General features: G+C 39.9%; 1 protein-coding gene across 11 annotated transcripts in view; it reads right to left on the reverse strand.

Moving 5' to 3' along the window:
• The window catches only part of dmd (dystrophin), a 493,723-nt gene that overhangs the window by 76,181 nt on the left and 391,980 nt on the right, over positions 1-25,562 (reverse strand). For 10 of the 11 annotated variants that reach the window (XM_048268223.1, XM_048268225.1, XM_048268222.1 and 7 more), the window contains 2 exons: positions 24,898-24,936; positions 1,274-1,335 (listed from right to left, as the gene is read on the reverse strand). In XM_048268223.1, the coding sequence (XP_048124180.1) occupies positions 1,274-1,335; positions 24,898-24,936 (101 nt within the window). Of the gene's footprint in view, positions 1-1,273; positions 1,336-17,119; positions 17,290-24,897; positions 24,937-25,562 lie in introns of those variants that run through there. The other variant, XM_048268231.1, reaches the window with a different exon arrangement.

The following is a 25,562-nucleotide window of genomic DNA, read 5'->3' on the forward strand; positions in this document are numbered from 1 at the left end:
ATTAAGCCTAGCTGCAACTAATAGCACCACTGCTGGAAACATTTCTAGGGGACACACTGCACTCTGTGTACAGCAACATTTGTGAGACAAAACAGTTCCAGTTTATTGAAACTTTGTATTGTTTTTCTTAACTGTAGATATGGCTATGTTTACTTATTTTTTCATAGCCATTTCCTGACATATTTTCCTTCAATTTAACTATGTATTCTCTTCTCTCTCTCTGGACTTCATTGAGGTGGTGGGTGAGAGAAGAGAATGTTGGACATACTTGCATCTATGACCAACCCCTCTAACCCTTTGAACGGGGCAGTGGGAGCGCTCCTTTAGCAATAGACTGCTGCATCCATCTAGCAAAATGGAACACTACCGCTGTTCTTTCATTCCGTCTGCCATCAGGCTCTATAATACTGCTGTCATGAGGCACTGTACTGTTATTAGTTAGACTCTGAGCGTACATGGGTATACGTGCAGTTTAGCGTCCCAAAGTATTTCTCAAAAAGTGAGTGTCCCAAATTATGAGGATCTTATTTCTTGGATTTATTGCTGAACAACATACTTACCAACTGTTACTTACCTAACCGTCATGAGACAGGTTAGTTTTACCCTACTAATGATGTGTTGTTGCAATGATAATCCTGCTCAGTACTAGAGGTACCGCAGGTTCAGACATTTGGAGACATGTGGATCTACTCATTTATCCTTGACATAATGTGTACACAATTGTAACCTTTTCAACAATTTATTTTTAAACTCTTGTATTGCTGGATCCATCTTCCTGGTTGTTAGAACACATGTGGACAAATGTTTACATAATTTTGCGGGAGTGGGATTGAATCTTGCAAGAGAGGGAATGGAAAATCCATCATTTGCAGACATCTAGCATGAAGAGCATTTCATTGAATTTCACATGTATTTAATTAGAAACGCAGACTATACCTTTAATGTAAGCATAACAGGAGTTTTGAAGCCAAATATGATTCATATTTTTCTGTTTTCTTGAAACAGATATTTAATGCAGAAATGTAATGCATTGTCTTAGTAGTGCTAGTGTCTACCTTGTATCCTATTTCAAAAGGCAGTATACAGCTCCAAGATGAAAGTCAATGACACCAAATTGCATGCCAATAAATGCTTGCAAATTAAAATTTATGATATGTTATGTTAGTGTCTACAGATGTTACACTAACATACATCATCAAGCTCGAGGAAACTATTATTTAATGCACTGACAGATCCACAATCAACACACACAAAAAAATACTGAGTTGCTGACCTAAAGACTGGTAGAGTTCGGTCATTTGGGGATGATCCCAGCTTGTTGTCTGTGTCTGGTGGCTGAGGAGAAAAGACAAATAGATAGATAGTTAATTTTACATTGTCATAGTTTGTAATGTTTATTGTTATGAAGACTTGCTATTATTATTGTCATTAGTATTGCTATTGTTATTATATCAAGTATATTACTATTATTCTAACTAATTTGAGTTTACTTTTAAACTGCTATTTTCAATGCTATGTAAGGTTTTTTGCCATTCTATGATGCAAGAAGAGAGAGATTTGCAACTGAACCATGAGGCATTGGGGCAGCCGTGGCCTACTGGTTAGCACTTCGGACTTGTAACCGGAGGGTTGCCGGTTCGAACCCTGACCAGTAGGCACGGCTGAAGTGCCCTTGTGCAAGGCACCTAACCCCTCACTGCTGGCATACAGCATAGCACTGTTCTACTCACCAGTGCACTCAATTTCATTTACAGTTTGGGGTTCAATGTCTCTGCCTCCTGAATATGTTATATTTGTTGAAAAAACATTATCTGCAAAGTTTTATGAGTTTTGGAGAAAATATAGACTCAAAAGAGTACCGAAGTCTGACGTAGCGTTTCCATGACGGCAGAATCACTGGATCTAAACAAACTTTCCAAGTGGCTTAAATAGCATTGAATGTAGACATGTGGCACCATTTCTAGCTAATAAATTGTTTTAAATGTAGGCTATAGCCATTTAAATGTGATTTACCTGCTAGGCAGTAGCTTACCCACATAATATGGATTCCCTGGCAGGTGTAATATAAAAAAAAACAAAATTCCAGGGGATATTTCACGTCTTCTCAAAGACTGGCGGCTGTTAAGAGCGACGGTTTTTGCCAAAAAAATAAAGCCAAAACTGGTCCGTGAATTTAAGGATTTTAACCGCAAGCTGTGAAGTTACATGCAGGTCTCTTTTACGGAGGAAACCCATGCTAAAATAAAACTCTGTAGTCACAAATTGATTGTGTTGGTATGAATATATGTTGTAGTATGTGATTCCTACAGTGTAAAAAAAATATACTAATGTATTAGAAACGTTGTAAAATTATTGAAATAGATTAAGAAAGCCACCGCTAATGGTGATTTCAATGGTTAGATTGATTTGAGTGGTTATCAAATACAACTTTCTTCTATGTGATATGGCCAGATAGGAGTCATACATGTTTACTCCATGAAAGTTGAAAAATAATTAAAAAATATGTTCTAGTAACTTAACAACGACATGTAGGCCTAGGCTAGTGTTGGGAGTAACGCATTACAAAGTAAGGCGTTACTGTAATTTTGTTACTTTATTGGGTAACCAAGTAAGGTAACACATTACAATTCAAAATTCAGTAAATGTAGAAGAGAACAAAACGCTGAATGAAGCCCGAAGCTTTAACTGATGTTAAAGCACACACACATAACAGTAAAATAAAAGTAAACAAAAGGTAAATTTAGCAGGTGACAAAATTAATATAGGCTATTGTTAGTGAAAGTAGGCCTACTAGGCTACTTTTAGCTGACCAATGCCGAATCTGAAATTGCGAATATTAACAATGTTGCTTAACTCTTTGAATGTTGCACCCTGGTTAGAGACCAACTCAAAAGTAAAGTAACGATAACAAGTAACATGTTACTTTCCAAAATAACTAACGAGTAAAGTATTCATTACAATTTAAAGAAGTAACAAGTAACTTGTAATGCATTACTTTTTTTGAGTAACGACCCCAACACTGCCTAGGACCTACCTTTGTTACAACCTGACGCAGCCATTGAAACTTGCAGTGGCCAACTTTTGTAACATTAGCACTAAAGGAATTATCCGGAGTAAAATGCACTTTATAGACAGGTGATATTTTTAAGATATGTGCTTCCTAGAGGCATTTTTTAGTAAAAGTTGGGAACAGGACTTTTTTAACATAATTAAGGTGTGCTGAATCCAACTAGCCCTGTTCCCAAGCTGAATATAGAGTTTATGACCATCTTAGCATAAACAAAATGGTTGCCAAAATGGCGATTTTGGGCACTTTCATTGGGCGGATGTCATTATACCATGTAAATTAATTCATATTGTTCACAGAAATCTCCCTTGGCCAACAGATCAAGGATACAGGCTGTGAAAAAATCTAGTATTATGCCTATGTTAATTACCTGAAAAAAACTTTGAAAAATGTAATTGTTAAAATGTTATAACTGAGCAGGCACACGGTATTTGACGAATGAGACTTATGTTTTTTGAGGGTCAAGAAAGATGTGTAGTGATGAAATGTAAAGTTTAATTGTGGCCTACTGGTTAGGTCTTCGGGCTTGAAACCAAAGGTTTGCCGGTTCAATCCCTGACCAGTAGGAAATATGTGGGTGGTGGAAAGGTTGAGCACTAGTCTTCCATGCCCACATCCACGGCTGAAGTGCCCTTGAGCAAGGCACCTAACCCCTCACTGCTCTCCGGGCATCACTGTAGCAAGGCAGCTCACTGCTCCAGGTTAATGTGTGCTTCAACGTGTGACCTGTGTGTTCACTAATTCACGGATGGGATACATGCAGAGACAAATTCCTTGTATACCCAAGTATACTTGGCCATAAAACCTGATTTACATTACATTTTAAATAATTGAAGCGAATTAGGTTGGTAATGTATGTAGTCTCGGATTAAGTTACACAGGCCTTTACCCATTTCGGTAACACTTTACGGTAAGGGTACATGAAGTAATTCATGATTTATGTATTACTTCATTCATTAATATCTAATTAATCATCAGGAATTTACTGAGTCCATAGTTTGTCATTTGTGACCTCATACATGAACACATTACTAAAGTATTAGGTACGATGGGCACATCATTATGAATTATGATGTATTAACCATGATCATGACTTTATTTCTCTGCCAAAAATGTGGTCATCACTGTTAAAATTCTCATAACTTTGGAGTTCTCTAAACACATGTCATTATTCACTACTTTAGTTGAGGGGCCACAGACATGATGAATGCATGAGCAATTATCCTAAAATTCATGTAATCATGATGATCATGCTTAAGAAATCATAAATCACAATGATATACCCATCACACCTAATGCTTTAGTTGATGTGTTGTTCATACATGAGGTCATCATGAATGAGAGTATATGAATTCATGTCAATTCCTGATGATTAATAGGATATAAAGGATAAAGGAAGTAATGTATAAATCATGAATTAATTCATGCATGAATTCATGATAATTCATGTACCTTTACTATAAAGTGTTACCCATATTTCTTCATAACCTTTGTGTTAGTAAAATGATCGTTCTATGAATTAATAGCTAGATTAATAACTTTATAACTAGTGCAAGTTCAAGTTACTTTATTTGTACCCAGAGGTAGATTTTGTTTGCAGTATAGAGTGCTTCAACAGAATTTGCCAGAACAGGAGCACAGAGGATGCCATCTTTACGGCAATTCACTCTGCCCTGTCCCTCCTTGACAATAGCAACACCTATGTGAGAATGCTGTTCATTGACTTCAGTTCAGCATTCAACACCATTATCCCCTCCAAACTGATCACCAAACTCAGTGAACTGGACATCAATACCTCCCTCTGAAACTATATTCTGGACTTCCTAACCAACAGACCGCAGTCTGTTAGATTAGATAACCTCACCCACTCAACCCTCACCCTGAACACAGGCGTGTGCTGAGCCCTCCTTTACTCCCTCTTCACCTACGACTGCATACCTGTACATGGCTCTAACACCATTGTCCAAGTTTGCAGACGGTGATTGCTCTCATCAGCAACAATAATGAGACAGCCTGCAGGGAGGAGGTCCAGCACCTAACATCGCGGAGCACCGACAACAACATTTCACCGCTACAAAACGCTATTTTTATAAAAAGATGGCAACTGCAGCAGCAACATTTCAGGAAAGGTACTGGCTTGATGAAATTCATTCTGGACTCTCTATCCGACCACATAAAGACCTCGGGATACTTCGGTTTGGCTTTAGGGACCCTCTACACACTACCACGTAAGTGTAATGTTGTTTGGAACTGTAGAAGAGGTATAAAAATAGCGTTGTGTAGCGGCAAAATGACATGCCCGGGTCACTTCCAGGCTAACGAGTTTTGACTAAAAACGGTAAAATCGAACTTTCTCAAAACACATCCGAATGACATGATTTTGATGTCAACTCAACGTATGTACTCCCAATCATCCGTAAATTGATCTAAAGTGCATTTTACTCTGGATAATTCCTTTAAGCGTCATGAATGTAACAGTTCTAAAATCGTGATAGCCTTGTTGATAAACTGCTTATTTCTTTCAGGTCATGTACCGCAAAACTGTAATTTCTTGCTTTCCAACCGCGGTAAGAAAACATCCATACCGTCCCAACCCTAGTCTCTGCATTTATCCCATCCTTGAATTTGTGAACACAAAGAGCACACAGTGAACACACAGTGAGGTGAAGCACACACACTAACCCGGAGCAGTGAGCTGCCATGTTACAGAAGCCCTAACCCTAATAGGGGCCAAGGCTGCCCCTATTTGCTGTATGATATGAGATAAACGTTAAGACATTTTCAGTGAAAGTTTAAAGAAGTACTATTATAACCAGGCAACATTCACAAATTACCTGGCTTCATTTTAGTTTTTATTGATAGCTTTTATCAAGAATGGAACAAAACTAGTCAATGAGACGTGATAGAAGAATCAACTGCTAGCCATAATTTAATGGTAAAAATGCGACAATTTGCCCATTTATAAGAAATTTCAACCTCTTTGAGTTACCTCTAAAATTGAATTGATTAACATTAAACTTTTTCTGTTTACTTTTCTATGAAAAAGAACTTAGGGGGTCAGACCTAAACTAAACTAAACTTAGGGGGTCAGACTTCAGAAAGTACCTATGGAAATGGCCATGCACTTGTGAAAAATGGTTAAAAATATTGTGATCCTCTAAGAATAGCATTTTCTTGAACATCATGTTAACAAGAACCCTTGAATTATTAGCTTTAGGAAACACACTAGTTTGTGCCTTATGCATATCATCAAATGTTGTGGACGCAAATGGCACCTGTATGATGGCATAGAATGACCCAGTAATGTGTAAAGTGTAATAGTTTAAGAATCAATATGAAGTATTCAAACTACTAAATATTTTTAGCTATTAGTAATTAGACCACAGAACTCAATGACATAAGGGGGCAGTATGGAGTCTCTGTCCCTGAGTAGAGACTGTGAGGGATGATATGGGTGCCAAATTTAATTTGTGTTCACCCATGGGAACCATGATTTCAGCCTGCCTGGCAGTATGTGGTGGGTGGGGCTTGACATCATGTTTACCAACTTTGCCATGAAGCTGATAAATCGTCTAGGAGAAGTGCTTCAAAATTGTTTATATGTCACAACTCACAAAATCCCAATTATCCCACTTCCTGTTGATTGTGGGTAATGCAGTGTACATATGAAAGTTTGTCTTGAGGAGTTACACACACGTCCCCCCTCCACTTATGTTTGTCTAAGGGAGGTCCAAATCCCAACCAACTTTTGTAGGTGAAACTATATGCCAACCACGAGACTCAGTGACATAAAGGGACACTATGGAGTTCCTGGAGCCCACCCAGGGCCTATCCATAAGTAGTCACTGAAGTCAGATTAGTCGCTGTCAGACCCAAGTTTCCGACGTATTTATCAAACTAGTGTAAACTGCGCCTTTCTTTGCCTTTCTCCACCCATAAACGCAATTTACAAACGTCCACAACTGAATGGCAGAGCCTACATACAAGCGCAGTTGAATGAAGTTAACTGATGACAACATAAAAAAGAATCAAACGTTTAGCAATCATGAAATAATACCATACATGATAAGATAAGAACAAGCAGGGAGATAATGAAGATCAGTAGTTTTACTCAAACTAAGTGCACATAGGCTATGGAAAATTGGTCAAATCTAGCAAGTAGGAAAGTTTAAGTGAATGACGTGAAAGTGAAAGTAAGACATTCGAAAGGCCAACGAAAGTTAAGGTTGCTTTTGATAGTACAAATACTTACAAAACTGGTGCTCTAAATAGCGATTTTGTTGTCTTTGAAAGGTTCTCTTATTGACACATTGAACAGCAATTTGGATTAACACCTGCTTTTACAAGGCGGAAGTATTTAGGCGCAGGATAGACGTGCGCTTTCAGGAGCAATATTTGTACATACCACGGAATACATAATTAGGCACTCTTTACGCTTCCCCTCCCATCTTTTTACGCTAAACTCCCACTTTCCCCTGGACGCAGTTAGCTATTTTCAGCTCCCGTGACAGGCAGTTTGCGCTTTTACACATATCATTGCAGCCTGTTTGTACATACCTCACAATGATTTTACACGCACGTTGCGAAACAAATACGCCTCAAGTGGGCGCAAAAACGTTAGTATATCTGGCCCTGTGTGTTCAAATAAGTCTAACAATTTAGTTTCCTAATGAAGGGCTCTAATACAGTTATCAGAGCATGACGTTAGAGATGGCGTATGCCGTGCAGTGATGCCTCGTAAAAAAAAAAAACAGCCGGGGATTTAAGTGCCACCGACACAGGGTTTCGATGGCCAACACTATAAATATGGAGCATATTTGGCCCACCTAGAATATGAGGTATTTTCAGTCAAGAAACGACTTTTCCGATATCCTAAGTGGATATGCATAATATCAGGGGTCACACTAGCTGTCTACATCACAAACGACAGTTGAACTATTTCTTTTCGTGAAGAAAGTTTCAGTTGATACTGTGGTGGATAGGCCTAAATGAGTAAATGAGTCCTCAAAGTTACCACAATGGGAACAGAGAAGGTTTTAATGGCAAGGTTTTAATGGCAAATCTGATTTTATTTAAATATTGAGAGAACTGGCATATTAGAATGTTGTCTAAAGCAGTAAGGATGGTAACGAACATTATCACTACGACAGAACTAACTATAACTGTCAATAATGCTATATGTTATATAGGGGCTATAGGGGCAGCCATGGCCTATTGGTTAGCGCTTAGGACTTGTAACTGGAGGGTTGCCGGTTCGAACGCCGACCAGTAGGAATGGCTGAAGTGCCCTTGAGCAAGGCACCTAACCCCTCGCTGCTCCCCGAGTGCCGCTGTAGCAGGCAGCTCACTGCTTAGGGATTAGTGTGTGCTTCACCTCACTGTGTGTTCACTAATTCACGGATTGGGATAAATACAAAGACCAAATTTCCCTCACGGGATCAAAAGAGTTAGTTTATTAGTTGTCCCCTTAGGGAGATTCTTTTTCACATTTTCCATCCCGCTTTTCATCCTGCATGGTCACAAGCACAGGATGGCACATACATGATCACAGACATATGAATGACACATACAGACATACACCTTACATACATCATAGGCATTTGACACAGACTTTTACATAAAAGACATACAAAAACATATTATTATTATATTATTGCACAGCATATATTTATCTGAGGGGCTTTGTGTTGTTGAGTGTTTGGATTCCTAAGGGGATTAGGCTTCTGCTGAAGCGGGCTTTATTGCACTTTATGCTTCTAAACCTGCCAGAGGGTAGGGGTGAGAAGTAGCGGTTGAGTGGGTGGGTAATGTCTAGGGACATTGAATGAGCAATAAAAGAGTATATATACTATGGCTGCTAAGTAAAACAGTTGCCATGAAATTTTCAGAGTTGAAATCCTGCTTTTTCTTTTTTATAATGTTCAAGCACATGTGCCCCTCTTTACTCGACTAGCTATGACTAGTAAGATACTGCAGGCCAGGCTTGGAATTTCATAATTTTAGGGGCAAGGCCCCTTGGCCTTTATTTGGGGCATATTTGGTGGGGGGCACAAAGGCCACAGGGCACCAAAAACTATACAGTAGGCTACATAAAAATTATATTACATAGAACTGTAAATCATAGAACTGATTTTAATATTTACAGATATCTAGGCTATATTTAACATTTATTTTCTATTTGGCATATTAGGAAATCATGTAGGCCTATTGAACAATTTAAGCACAGTTCAGCTTTATCGGCTTCCACACACAGTTGCGTTCTGTCAACGCATGCCAGTGGGTGTTCCCGACGGTAGCTATGACTTAAGGTATAACCGTAATTTGATTGGCTGGTGCCGTCTGTTGTTCACTTGTTCGTAATTTGATTGGCTGGTGCCGTCCGTCGGTGCAGCAAAAGTTGAACTTCTCAATGCAAGCGACGGGAGCAACGTGACGCAGCGGACCACAATTCAGTTCGGCAACAGATGACATAACCCCATGTAAAGTGAACGGGATGCGTCTCCAGCACTGCAACGCACACAACTGTGTGTGGGAGCCGTAAGAAACTCAAATAGCCTACATGCATCCTTAGCATTTTGTGATCATTAAAGCTGCAGTTGGCAAGTCTGACAGATTGAGGGGACTGAGGGGAGATTAGCCAAAATGTTGAATGTTTACAACTCTCATGCCCCTCCCCCACTACCACAGAGAACCCTCTCATTGAGTTTGTGCTCGTCAGTGCACACCAAACTGTGATTGACAGTCAGATCTCACACAGGCCTGCTCTGATTGGACCAGAAGAACCGGGAGCTGTAGATTTTTGCAAAACAAATAACAGACTCTAGGTGGAGGTAGAAGTGCGGGGTTTTTTCTAAAACCAGCTGATTTATGTAGTTCTGTCGAAGCATAGTGTCAGTTTCAGTGAATATGATCATAAAAATCTTGCCAACAGCAGCTTTAAGGCTACTTTGACAAACTCTTAGTCAGCTGTATATCCTCTGATTTTAATATTTACAGATATCTAGGCGATATTTGTAACATTGATTTTGTATTTGGCCTGTTATGAAATCATGTATTGAACAATTTAAATATATTGTGAAACCTAAAGCCCAAAATTGGAGACATGCATGTAGACATTGCTGCAAATTTAAAACCAGATTACTTTGTAGCTTTGTAAGGTCTGCTGTTTATTCTGATATATGGTTTGTCATGTGTTGAGGAAAAAGTTTGTGAAGTATTATTTATGAATGGGTAGGGATATGGGCGCAGTGAGTCACAACTCACTCAGGTTCCAGAAGTAACAATCTAATTTATGTTTTCCTTTGAGAGCTGGATTATAAACCAAAAAAGCTGGATTGTTTGGATACTACACACAAGTGGACATGCTTTCTAATCACGTAGACTACAACTACCAAGTTGAAATCAAAGCACATTGATTCCCCTCTCACATAAGTATAGGGTCATTCCGTGTCAAATCACCCAGTGGCTGACAGTTGACCCTCTCCAAAAAAATCTGAACAAATTCACAGGTGTTTGTAGACCAAATCTATGCATAGATCTTAAATAGTATATTTGTATAACTAATTGTTGGAAAACTACAGCCCTTTGAAACTTCAAGTCATTTTAAGCATCGTGGTATTGACTCTTTTGGTATTTCACACACATTAGTGAAACTTTGTGAATAGAAGTACATTTTCCTGTTGAATTAAAAAATCTAATCGGATCAGACGTATGTTGTGTAATTTCCCCTCTGCAAAGCTCTGAAAATGGCTATAAATTCATTATGTGAAAAGACAAATGTGCAGGAAAAGTCTTAGGTCCAAGATATTCCATGAATTCAACTCTTAAACTCTCCAATCCTCCCCCGATTTACTGCTGCATCTTGCTATGCCGCTTCATAAACTTGTGTACATGAGTTGAGACTTGAGATATTGATTGATAAATGCCATGCTTTGTGTGGAAATGAGCATACGCCTGTCCTATGCCTGTTTTATGTAGTACATTTGTTTCAGAAATGAGGGCCATTGTGCCTGCTTTAGGTTAGCAAAATTCTGAATGTTAATAGACCTAGGGGATATACAATATTCCAAAGCAACTTAAGTGTTTTTATGTTGCAATTGAGCATCAGACATTATCTATCATATCACTTTATTAACAGCAGAATGTTCCTGAAAGTATCAGTTAAGGTAAGTCTTATTAATCGACAGTAACGTGTCTGGAGCATGCTAGAATATGCCAGTGGCGGACCGTCAGGGCCTTCAAGGCCTTCTCTGAAGGCCTAACTATTTTCAAACGAATGAAAAATAATAGTGTCTTTAATAACATTTTACTTTACCATTTATTATTCGCTTCTTCTTCTCCTTCCCGATCGTTCTTGACTACCATATCCTCCCTGCGCTGTCCGCTATATTTGATTGACAGATTGTGTGAACAAATAGTGAGGGCGTGCAACATTTTTATCCAATCCCATGTCTTCCCTTGTTAAGGCCCGCATCAGGCCTTCACAAGGAATCACTGCGTTTTCGGTACCTAAGCAACCATTATAAATCATATGTTTGGATTCGGGTTGATTGATGGCTACATCTGACTGATTAGCCAATCAAATCGACCTATTATGGCGAGGAAGGCAGGTCTGACTGCAGTTGGGCCTGCAATGTTGAATACCCGGAACCGTTCATCACAAATTTTGACGCTATCTATTTGACTTGAGGAACTTCGTGAGCATCTTCTGTCAGTCAGACTGACATTCACTGGAAAAGTACATGTCACACTGACATGGCTTTGGTTATAGCTATGGACATTATATTGACCGTTTTTGTTTAAAAAATATATATTGATAAGCCTTGATTAAGTTACATGGACTACATGTTAGCAAGATGCACATAATGTCAGCTAGCTCTGCACGTAGCTGGTCAGTAGCCTATGCAGGAATTGGTAAGTTTTGTTTCATGTTTATTTGATAACATAGACTTGTAATACATGCTTGTAATCTGGCCCCTTTCTATATAAAAAGTGTTTTTGTGCTGCTTGCAAACCGCAATGCTTCGTTACTACAAGATTGTATGCTAGCTTGAAGTTGTGTGTGAGTTGATGTGGCTTTGGTGAAGCTGTCTTGATCGGCATCTATGTGAAAATTGTCATTTGCCTTGGTTTCCTGCCCTGTTAATTAGTCTGACTATTTATCTGTGTTTTGTGGACATTATTGGTGAAATCAATGGCGTGGCCATCAGACATTATGAAATAGGCAACAAGCAGTAGTAGCAGCATAGGGCAATGCAAGGCTTTTATATTTAATATCATGGTGGTGTGCTGAGAAATTTTCTTAGCTTCTCATAAATACGTTTGGCAAACACTGTAGGATAGCCTACTGTAGTTCCACATTAGCTTTTGAGTAATCACAGCAGCAACACAACCTAAAACAGTTGCACTGTAAAGCTACAGCTAAGTAGGAGAGCCCTACAAACAGTCTGAAGCAAGTTTGCTGATGTCAGATTAAACTATTAAATGAACACATCATTGTAGACCTGTGGCAGTGCCATAGCCTATGTGCGTGCAAGTCATGAAAATAAGTTAAGCAACCTAAATATTTCAAAATAGTCTGCACAAACCCATACTTGAGCGCACTTGGTGTTCACTTTCAATATGACATGGACTAAATTGCACGTCTTCACCGGACAGTAGCAGGCAGCAGATTGTAATGAATATGGGTGATAAATAAGTAGCCTAGCCTAGCAGCCTATTCACTTAAGTGTACTCTTTTGATCCCGTGAGGGAACTTTGGTCTCTGCATTTATCCCAATCCGTGAATTAGTGAAACACACACAGCACACAGTGTACACACAGTGAGGTGAAGCACACACTAATCCCGGCGCAGTGAGCTGCCTGCATCAACAGCGGCGCTCGGGGAGCAGTGAGGGGTTAGGTGCCTTGCTCAAGGGCACTTCAGCCGTGCCTACTGGTCGGGGTTCGAACCGGCAACCGTCCGGTTACAGGTCCGAAGTGCTAACCAGTAGGCCACGGCTGCCCCGTAAATCACTTTGCTGCTGATAAGGATGATGACCGGGTGCTATTCGCCTAATAAAGATCTTTTTTCCCCTTTTAGTCCGACTTGCCGGGTGTAAACTTGCGTTAAGACCGACCGATTTTTTTTTTACTCTAAACAACCAATACAAATAAAATACTATTTATTTTAGTATTGTGAATATAAATTGCCTACATACAAACGTAGGCTCTCTTAAATAAAACCCTGTGGCGTCATCTGTACACCATTGGTTTACGCATGTCACACTATGGCCTATACGCTTCGTTTCATTCACACAAACATCTCGACAACGCTCATTACTTGGCACAAAGTTCTGGAAGAAGTGTGCCCAGATCTTTTCCCATCTCTTCTCCCCTCTAGTCTAACGGTGACCGTGTTGAAGAATTGATTGAAATTGGTTGTGGTCTATTCAGTATTTCTCAAAATATGGGTCCGCTAAGTGGAGACTGATGGTCCGCGGAGTCGTGGAGTGAAATTAGGCCCGGTGCTTCGTCTGATAATTTGCTGCGAAGTTGATGAAGATACCGCAGGCCGACAAAAAAAGAAAACAAACGTTTCTGCTATCGATGCCATTAAACATGTAGCCATACAATAAAATGGTGGTATGAGCGTTCATTCAATGCAGGCTGCGCGAGAGAAACTGAAAATAATCAATAACGTTGGTATCAAAGCTTCGCTTCAACCTGTTGAATGCTATTTAATTGTTTAACGACACTTGATAGAACAACGTTGATTTTTGGAACTTCCATAGAAACAGAGCAGAGACTGTATAATACACTGTATAGCACTGAGTATTGTATAGTCAAATTTTAATATAACGTGGCCAAAAGCTATTGTAGCCTTCTTTCTATCTGTTAAAGATCAACAGATCAGTGATTTACGCCTATCTGCTCGCCAAAAAAGCTGGTATTGTGTTTCCTGAATCCTTACATTCAGGCATTCAAATTAAACTTCATTAAAAAAACATGTATTTTTTTTCTCCATACCAATGTATGATGCTTGCATGAGGGAAACATCCCAAAACAATAGCACCCATATAATTGTTGCTGTTTTGAGAAGTATTTATTTTCTTATGTAAGCATCATGCAACCATGCAAAAGTAATGAAACTAATTATATCTTACATTACTAAAACAGTCCTCTGATGTGCAGGTAACAAAATATTTAAGTGAAAGTGCATGTATAACAATCTAGGCATAATAATGATTGTGATAATGATAATGACAATTTGATTTGGAGGGAGTGGGGTTGGGTACGTGTAGATGAGCCCTATGGCCCCAAAGTCTGCCATGACTGGGCCTCAGGTCAAAGAAGTTTGAGAAAGGCTGGTCTACATAACCTGCATCAGATTGAGGTTTGCAGTGATGCGCCTGAAGGCACGGGTTGAGGACCCAGTCAGTTACGTCACAATATGCACAATTGTTTAAATTCATACCTACGTAATCACCATGACCAAAATTGTATTTTTTTTTTACTTTGAATCTTGAAAAAAAAATATTGACCTACCTATCGACCCATTTTTTTTTTTTTTGGCTGTTACTGCAAACAAGAATATTTTTAAGGATGGCCCCACCGTGAAATGCTGAGAAATTGCACATTTTAACACTGAAATGCAAAAAAAAAATCTTCAGGGGGTATCCCCCCCGGAACGCCCCCCTATTATTATTTTTTGGTAGCCTGGGTGTTCCCATGCTGCCTTGCGCGCGATTTGATTCACGCTGCTAAGGCAGCGTGGAGACCATGGAGCAAATTTTCGCCTGAGATAGGAGACCAATCACAGAACAAGGGGGAAGCAAGACGATGATGAGCTATGCAGAGACGCATTTGATAGACATCCGTGGCACCCAATAAACGGATCAGGACATTTTTTTCAAATACAAGAAAATGAACGTTTGGTTCCCAGATCACGTCTCATTAAGAAGTGGTGGCGCTAGCCAGGCTAATTTTTTGGCAAAAAATAGTCATCATTGAAGGCCTAACCACTGAACGCACGGTCCGCCACTGGAATATGCCCATAAACAAGTCATATCAATAAATACTATTTTTATCTCCGGAAACAGAACCTTTTCGCCCAATGTAATGACTAAAAACTGAAATGTAATGACATTTCATTTACTATAAAATTTTATCAGTTCTCACCAACTAAACTATAAACCATACAAATTACTAAAATGTAACTAACTGGCAATTTTATCTCATCATTATATCAAAATTACTTGTCAAAATGAATGTGCATACAACCACACTATGCTGTCATCAGCTGCATCTGTGTGAGTTTCCACAATTTCACATTAAAGACATTAATAACAGCTGGTTTACTTTGTGGACTTATTTTAAGAATCACTTGACTTGTGTGTCTGTGCCCTTGTGTGTAGAGCTTATTTAGGTAAAGCTTATTTATGCGTGTGCTACATCAGGCTCATCAAATGAAGAGTCTGCTGGAAACATTATTGCAGGATCTTTTCAAATACATGGGGTCTCACTCAGATCCAACCATGGCACAATGTCAGGTGGAATCATCTTTACAAAATCAAAACAATATCCTGATACCTGACTGCAGCTGGTGTAGGAAGTTTACGGATTTCTGGTTAGTTCCTTAGGCTTGCTCATACCCACTGCCTTAACCTCAACACAGACTGAGAAGTGGGACACCCATCGCATATTTCTAATGATCGAAAATCACTCAAACTGGCTGAGATGATTCAGTGAGAATTGCTACATGTATGTGGGATATGCTCTATATAGTGTACTTCTAATGAATCATTAGCCTGAATCGTGGATTGGGATGGGCCATTGGCAAACCTTGGTTTGGAAATATTAGACATATTTTACCTTTCAGTCCTAGTCCCCAGTTTAAGTCTATTCAAACTCTTGCTGACCTCACTGTGATGCATTTGCTAATTTCAATTGTTTAGGATAAAATGTTAAATGTAGCCTAATAGGTGACTAAGCCATGAAATGAAGTATTTTTAACTATTTTGAAACATTTTGAAGTGCCTTTAAATTTTTTCTTGCTTTTGGAAATGTAATAGGTGTTTTCCCCCCAATATTTTTATGCTTGTAGTTATTTAATGACACTTTTAAAGTGTAATAAAAGCAAAATATCACAACAGTTGATCTAGGCTTGTTACTGGCAAAAGGATGCTACATGTAGCTAATTCAGCATCAAGTATCAAGGTTGATATGGGCTATATCTATTAATCAAGCCTACACTTGTGCAAGATACATACAAGTAAGCCTACTTTATTAGGCCAAGTTCCCCATCCCCTTCAGATCATGAACAAACACTTTAGCAGACTGTTATAAATTACCAGGTCTCATGTATCTAGTGTTAGACTGTTTCCCATTCTATCCAAGAAATCTACCACAATCAAGTGTCCAGTTATCACTTATGTGTCCGTTTTTGTATAAGAGTCACATTCTTTGGCATAGTAACGAGTGTGTCAATGGTCTTGGGACACAACTGATACAACAGCGAATTAATAAAACCGTCTATATGTGCGCGCTTTATGAAAAATCAGAGGGGCGTTAACAGTCTGGGTTGGTCGCTTGCCCTACCTAGCCCACAGTGCAGATCCAATGTGATCAGCAGATTCGACCGCAAATCAAAGAACGGTGGTGGATATCCTGGCGGGAGACACATTGGGATAAACTACCCAAACGAATTGGTTATCAAAACCACAAGCTAACGTTATGCTCACCACAACACATGGTGGCGGATGCGTCGTTTCTACAACGACCGATAATCTTGATTGACCACAGAACACATTGAATTGCAAGCGTAGGTTTTCAACTCTCCATGACAAAATGGGCGGATGTAAGGGATCAATGTAACAAGGCACACCTGCTGGGTCGCTCACAGCCGAGAACATCTGCCACAGCTGGCACTACCTACCCTTACCGTTAGTGAAGAGCAATCCCCCCCCCCCACCATACCTCCCCATCCCCCAAGATCTACGAGCATATAAGATAGCGCCTACGGATCGGTTAGCTACACACGACACACTAATCACACAGCAGTTAGCTACTTACTTTCTTATTTGCTCCCTCATCGCCTGTCGCATAGAGCAATCCAAATATGTGTTGTGAAACGTCAACCGTGATACAAAGGGCGAATTCCACCGCGGCAGAAATCTTCACACAGGACCCGCTCGGTCGCAGCTATGCACAGCAATTCTCTAGCTAAGTCTAGCCAGACAAGGCGGAGCTAACGTGAGTTCCCTTCCCCCAGACAAATTAGCGCAGAACATCAACGAAAGAGCAGTGCACTGTCAAAGCGTATGACAAGTCAGGTGTAATTTAGACTAGGCCATCCCACTCCTAAAACCAGGCACATTTTCACAAGGAACTGCCTTAATATGGCACGTTTTAAAATCAAGGTCACATTCACACTCCATCTAAAGCAGCATCCTGCGTCCTTGAGTAGGCTAGGTCACAAAATTGGCAAAAATAGTAGGCTACTCCACATGTAATCTCAATAATGTAGTCTAAGTTTACCTTATCAGACAATGTCATATTGATTCAGTTTTAACTGAAATGCAGTATCTGAAATCATGAAATTAATTGGACTGAATTTGAGCCTGGATTAGGAAAATCTGCACTAAAAAAGTCCCAGCTGCTCCTCTGTTGACCATTGTGTGTTGAAACATAGTAGGCCTACCACTAGGCGAAATAGGCCTGTGTCATTAATTATTTTGGCTGGATATTGACTGCATATTTGGCGCATATTTGAAATATGAGAACTATTGTAAATGTCCAGAGGATTTTCCGAAATCCTAAATGGATCCAGATTATTTAAATATTGATAGGTCTGTCATACCTAGATGTTGTAAAGATAGGCTGTTAGTACAATGTAGGCTACTTTTTAGCTGACCAATGCACAAACCTAAGAACGGGAAAGACAAATTCTTACAACTAATGTTTTGTTGCACACAGGGGGTGGGGGGTGGGGGTAGGTGGGTATGTGTACCATTACATTCATTCCTGCAGGCGCCCCTGTGTTTATGTAATGTATTTGTGAGTGTAGCCTACACCAGTGGTTCTCAAACTGTGGTATGTGGACTCTCTCTAGTGGTACACAGGAGTCTCCAAAATGTTTTTTTTCATAAAGATGCTTCAAATCTATCTATAAATGACAAGAACGTCTGTCTGTTTGTCTGTGTGTTCTGTGCATATCTGTCAAACCGATGGTCTGATTGATTTCAAACGGTGTCTTGCTACGGGCATGAGTAAGTGCAGTGCCAAGTTTGACATTGTTTGGATAAGAAATGTAAAATATATTGTTAAATATGTAGGTAAAATAATCACACATTGGCTTTCTTCGCTCTACTGTATCCACTCCCCCTCTCACACAGCACTGTAGGCTTGCATATCTGTCAAACCGTTAGTCTGATTGATTTCAAACTTGACAGATGTCTTGCTACGGGCATGAGTAAGTACAGTGCAAAGGTTGACGTTGTTTGGATAAGTAATGCAAAAGATATCATTAAATATATTGGTAAAAGAAGCACACATTGGCTTTCTCCCCTCTACTGTAACCACTCCTCCTCTCACACAGCACACCGCAGGACCAGAGACAGAGAGGGTAAGCGGAGTTTAAGGACGTTTCAGAATGCCACACAGCTAGACATCGAGTGGCAGACAGAGCGATGTGTCAATTATGCTACCAAAGACTGTTTTTGAGTCACATCATTGCAAATCTCATATGATGATGCATCTTTCTACAAAATGGTTTGTCTTCTATACCATTAAGTTATTCAATAGGCTAAACATATAGCCTTACATCAAAGCTTTAGGCTTATGTAATTTCGATCAGCTACAGACAACGAGTGGCAGACAGAGCGTGATGTCAATTAAAGGCTTTATAGGCAGAGATTGTTGAGTCACATCATTGCAAATTTCATCCGATGATGCACAAAATGGAATGTGATATGATAGATGATGATGTATGATGGATGTGATAGTGCTATCTACTCTTTGAACATACAGACATTGAGCACCATACCACTACAGTCCTCTACTACATCAACTTCTGCACAGACATTGCAACAACAAAGAAGCAAATTAAAGTGCTCCCCAACCAGAAGCCCTGGTTTAACAACAGATTGAGGGAGCTGCTCAGAGCCCGGGACACAGCGCTGAGATCAGGGGATAGGGAGGAGTACAGAAGGGTGAGGGCCAACCTAGAGGCATCATATCTGCAAAGCGGAAATACAAACAACACATTGAGGACAACTTCAATGAAAACAACCCCCGTGCAATGTGGCAGGGTGTAAGGAACATTACCGGCCCCAAACAGAGCAACAGTAACCCCACCTCAACTGACCCCTCTTTCCCAGACCAGCTAAACACCTTCTTCGCCCCCTTTGAAGACTCCAGCTCCAACTCCAACAGGGGACCGGACCCACATACAAGCACCACCTCTCCAGAGAGCGATCAGCCACTCACTCTTCTGACCTACCAGGTAAACACAGCACTACACAACATCAACTGCAACAAAGCCACGGGACCTGATGGTGTTCTAGGATGAGCGTTGAAGGAATGCGCTTCAGTATTCACACGCATTTTAAACCTGTCACTACAGCAAGCCACAGTCCCTACCTGTCTGAAAACCGCCACCATAATCCCTGTTCCCAAAACCTCAGCCATCACAAGCCTGAATGATTACCAGCCGGTGGCTCTCACGCCAGTGATCATGAAATGCTTTGAGAGACTGGTACATTAAGGCCCACATTAAAGGAGAATTCCGGTGTGATATTGACCTAAAGTGTATTGAAACATGATACCGAGTGTGAACGTATGTCTCATAGCCCATCTTGGCTTGTCCCCTGCACTCCAAAATCTGGCGCTAGTTAGCCGATGCTGCCAACAGCTTTTTCAGTAGTGGTGCTTCGGCATCGGGCTAGCCATGCAAATAAATCACTGTTTTACACCCATTTACAAGGCTCAATGTATCTCCACACTTCATTGGTAGACTTCCGAGGGCCCTGACATTTAAAACGAGACATTGAGAACTTTGAAAAATCACTGGTAGTTTACTTACAAGACGATTTACACAGACAGTATCTTCACGAAGTTTAGCGTTTACAGCCATCTTGAATTTAGTCACGATAAGTCGAGCGACGAGTAAGAATGAACAAGTATGATAAGGGATCAGATTCCAAAAATAATTCAGTGGAAATGCATGGATTCCAGTTGCTGCTACTGGAAGAAACTGGAATCCATGCATTTCCACTGAATTATTTTTGGAATTCAAAGGTTCATTTCAAAGTTCTCAATGTCTCGTTTTAAATGTCAGGGCCCTCGGAAGTCTACCAATGAAGTGTGGAGATACATTGAGCCTCGTAAATGGGTGTAAAACAGTGATTTATTTGCATGGCTAGCCCGATGCCGAAGCGCCACTATTGAAAAAGCTGTTGGTAGCATCGGCTAACTAGCGCCAGATTTTGGAGTGCTGGGGACAAGCTGAGATGGGCTATGAGACATACGTTCACACTCAATATCATGTTTTAAATACACTTTAGGTCAATATCACACCGGAATTCTCCTTTAAGGCCCGCACCCCTCCTGACCTCGATCAACACCAATTTGCATACAGGACCAACAGATCCACTGATGACGCCATGTCCATAGCACTGTACAGAGCCCTCACACACCTGGAAACCCCCAACAGTTATGTTAGGATGCTATTCTTTGTCTACATGTACAGCTCTGCATTCAACTCCATCAACCCAGACAAATTGATCAACAAACTGCAAACATTGGGTCTGGGAGACCTGCTCTGCCAGTGTATTAGACTTCCTCACCAATGGACCCCAGCGTGTCAGGATCAGCCATCACACCTCCTCTAGCATTATTATATACACCAGCGTCCCTCAGGGCTCCAGCCCTCTACTTGCTCTTCACCCATGACTGCCCCCCCACACAACATCGCCATCATCAAATTTGCAGATGACACAACCATAGTGGGACTCATATCAGATAACAATGAAACATCCTACAGGGAAGAGGTCCAGACCCTGTACGGTTGGTGCAAGAACAACGACCTCAACCTCAACACCAAGAAAACAAAATAAAAAAAAAAAATTGACTACAGAAAAAACAAAACAAACCATAATGGAGGAACTTCTGACACACTTCTACCGCTGCACAATGGAGAGCACCGTGACATACTGCTATACTGTGTGGCACTCCAGCTGCACAGCAGCAGAAAGAAAGGACCTGCAGCGGGTTGTCAAGACGGCCGAGAGGATCATTGGGTCCCCCCTACCAAACCTGAGTGAATTATACTCAAGCCGTCTTCTCACACGGGCCACAAACATCAGGCAGGACATCTCACACCCTGGACACTCCCTGTTCACCACCCTCCCTTCATGCACACTGAGAACCCCAGCAAACGCACAAATAGACTACGGAACAGCTTCTTCCCCAGAGCTGTGAACATATTACAGAAATCATACACACATCCATACATACAATCTTAAAAACACACACACACCCCTTACCCCCTCAGTGCAATCAGATTCTGTGCAATAACTGCTGTGTTTACGGTTTCTAGCTATTTATTGAGAACATGGAATGAATGTATATGTGTGAGATGTGCTTGGGTGAGAATGTTCTGGTGTATGCGTATATATATATCAGAGGTGGGAGTAAGTCACACATGTGCAAGTCTCAAGCAAGTCCAAGTCATTTTTTGTGACAGTCAAGCAAGTCAAGTCAAGTCATAGCTTGGGTCAAGCAAGTCAAATCAAGTCATAGCCAAATCATTGAAATTCATGATGATTTACCCATGCTTTCATTTCAAAATAAGCTACAATAGGCTAGTTATGAACTGCTGGAGTTTTATTTGTAACAAACAAATAGACATTGCATTCATTCAAGCCAAATAGTCTACATCTTAACGGTTTATAGAATAAGATGAAATGTATACAAATAAAAAATAAATGTAGGCCTATTTCAAGTAGACCTATTATAAAATAGCCTATTATTGTTTCAATATGCCTCAAATATTAGGTAGCCTAAGCTACATCAAATCATGAAAATATATTCAAACAGTTCAAGTTACACCTGTCCTGACCTGTCACATCTCCAGTTTACCAATAATGTAAAGTGAACTAATCAATCAATCAAACGCTGCCGATGACGTCACTGCCAAACTTTGACAAGTGCGACAGCGCAATGGGTTTTAGGAGGGTTTAGGACCGTCAATGCTATATCATATTATACACAAACATGTGAAATAAACTGCTTTTCTATGCTGATTGCTGTCAGTTAGCTAGGCCTACTTACTGTTGTTAGCCTACTAGGCTGTAACGTATGGAACAGGGACGTGTTTAAGAGGGAGGGAGAAAGAGAGGCGCTTACTTTAGGTTACATTGGCAACATTTTCGCTATATATCGAGATTAAACTTAGACAAGAAAATGTTTCACTTTGCCATTTCACACATTTGAACCTAATATGCCGTTAAATAAAAAGCATAATAGATTCAAAGCCAACTCTTAACATGCCTCAAATTTGACGTTAGGTTTTTAACACGACTAACTTCGGATAAAAAACAACGTGGTGATGGTTATGTCGCTATTTTGCACACTTGCAGACTGCTGTTCATTTCTCCTTTGACTTGTCAGATACATCATCTGTGAAGCCAAACATTATTATGTTTAGGTATAAACGTAGAGCCTTCCATATTTGCAAGTTAGCCTACCTCAGTCTGTCTCATTTGATCTGGCACTTGCTGTTGGTCTGTCGCATGCAACAGCACCTAAGCAGATTTTCTAAAATCGTAAAGTTAACTCCTTAATATCTATGAAAAAAATAAAAAGTCAAGTCATTTCAAGTCATTTGTCTCAAGTCTAAGTCAAGTCTCAAGTCATGAATAGCAAGTCAAAGTCAAGTCGAGTCTTTTATACATGTTGATCAAGCAAGTCTCAAGTCTTAAAAAATGTGACTCGAGTCTGACTCGAGTCAAGTCATGTGACTTGAGTCCCCCATGTCTGATATATATATATATCCAACATCTGATCATGCTGGAACTTACGGTGACCTGGGAAGAGCGTATTGAGGAAGCCAATGAGAGGAACTGGTGGAGGAGTGCATGGAGAGAGGCTGGAAAACCTTCTATGAGCCTATAGAGGTGGGCTGTAGAGGCTTTGCAGGACGTTCACTTTGCTACTGGGACGCAAGTCGGGGCTTGATCAACCCTGGCTGGGTTGCCTGGGTTACCCAATGATCCCAGGATACATCACTGAAGATGTGTCCCAGTGCATCCATGAGATGTTTCTTGCATATATATATATACATATATATATATATATATATACATATATATATATATATATATATATATACATATATGAAATATGGTCATATATATATATATATATATATATATATATATATATATATATATATATATGTAATATATACAGTATATTTATTATCTTTTTACTCCATGCTGCTATTTGGAGAGGATGGCTCCAACAGAATTTCGTTGTATCGCATACAATGACAATAAAGATCTATCTATCTATCTATCTATCTATCTATCTATCTATCTATCTACTTCAACCTGCGCCTATGCTCACTTACAATGGTGCTAAAAGCGCTTCCTAGTGCATCCTTAGGCAATACTGAGCTCAAAATGTTATCTCTTAATACAGTGCTTTGCTTAGACATTGGTTAGAATTTTGAGTGCATTAAAATATTGTATGGCGATTGTATTTTTATACAGACATTATTCTCTCACCGTATCTCCCTTTCTACATACAGCAACTTCTATACTCTACCAGAGCAGCAGCTCAGTCCTCAGTTCTCATCTTGCTTGACCTATTTTTTGACACAGTTAACCACCGCACACTATCCATACTCTCAAACATGGGCATTTCAGGCAAAGTGCACTCCAGATTTGAATCCTGCATCACCAGGCGTTCATTTAATGTGTCATTAATATGTCATCTCCCTACCTTGCCACAGGGGTGCCCCAAGGCTCAGTGCTGGGGCCCCTTCTCTTTGCTGTGTACACTGCCACATTGGGCCCAATCATCTACTCACATCACATCACATTTTTCATATCACTGCGACGCAGATGTAACTAACTAATGTCTCACTGACATATCCGCTTGAATGAGAGAACATCACCTCCAGCTAAACCTCTCTAAGACTGATGCATATACCACACTCTTCCCTCTCTTCCCTCCTCTACCTCCTTCCCTCTCTTCCCCCCTCTACTTCCTTTTACTACTTCCCCTCCTACCATACATTGACTAGTACTTAATATCCAGTGGAGATTCCTAGATATACTCTCCTCTGTACTGTAGCTTAAATGTTATTGTTGCGGTAGCTGTAGCTCTGTAGCTTAAATGTTAAAATGCTTAAATGTTAATAGCTTAAATGTTATTTTATTGCTTTAAGTTGCTTTGGATAAATGCAACCTGCCAAATGAATACATGTGAATGTAAATCTATACAGTATACAGTATAATCTTTACTACCCCATGTATGCCAATATGACGCCAGTGTGATGTCTTAACTGACCTGATTTATATTTCCTGACATTGAACATGCTAAATGCTTAGAAAAGTCCATTCTGATTTCCTGTTTTTTTCATCATCTTGTCTTACCCATCATATTTTTTCTCTGAGTTTTTGTTTTGTTTGTTTTGTCAAACTGAACTATACATATTTCCATTACATTCAAGAATATGTTACCTGTTCCTGTAATAATAGGTGACATTAGTATAGTGTGTGCACACTTTTACATCCTACTGAATGTTATGTATGGATATGTCTTATGAAGTCATGAAATCTCACTCTGTCTGGAGGTCTTCAGGTCCTGTTTTGTTTTCTTTTCTGCGCAGAGAGGAAAATATGTCATTCACCACATGCTCACAAATATATATCATCTGTAAAATATATCTATAAAAATGCCTCAATTGATTTAACATCACAATATAGAAATATATATTTTGGAAAAACAGATCCAAATAGATAAAAGTACCTAATCATACTAAACTGATGAATTGTCATGCTGATGAGTACCGACCAAATGTGACCTGTATAGACCTCTGAAGTTTACCTACAAAAAGGACCCAAAGCTTTGCCAATGTAAGGAGATCTGGGTGTTAATTGAAGCTCACTACCTATAGCAAGTTGCACTGCAAGTTAGCTCTGGGGTAGCAAAATCAAAGTGTGCCGTCTTAACGTACTGAAGATCACAGTACCCTTTCGAAGGCAGAGGACAAAAGTATATAGTAAAACGTCTGCATTTTAAACTTCTTTATCCCCACGAGAGTTTAACAGGTGTGTTTATTCAAAATCCCCATGTTTTTTTTTCCCCATATTAAACAAATGCAAGATACCAGATCTCCTTATTTGCGCAAAGATGGCAGCTTTTTGTAGGCGAACTTCAGAGATCTATTGTGTACCATGTTATTAACATCTTTGTGTGATCAGCACTTTATAGATAATGAGGCTTT

Source organism: Alosa alosa, chromosome 17 (genome assembly GCF_017589495.1).
Source record: "Alosa alosa isolate M-15738 ecotype Scorff River chromosome 17, AALO_Geno_1.1, whole genome shotgun sequence".
Lineage (NCBI taxonomy): Eukaryota > Metazoa > Chordata > Actinopteri > Clupeiformes > Clupeidae > Alosa > Alosa alosa.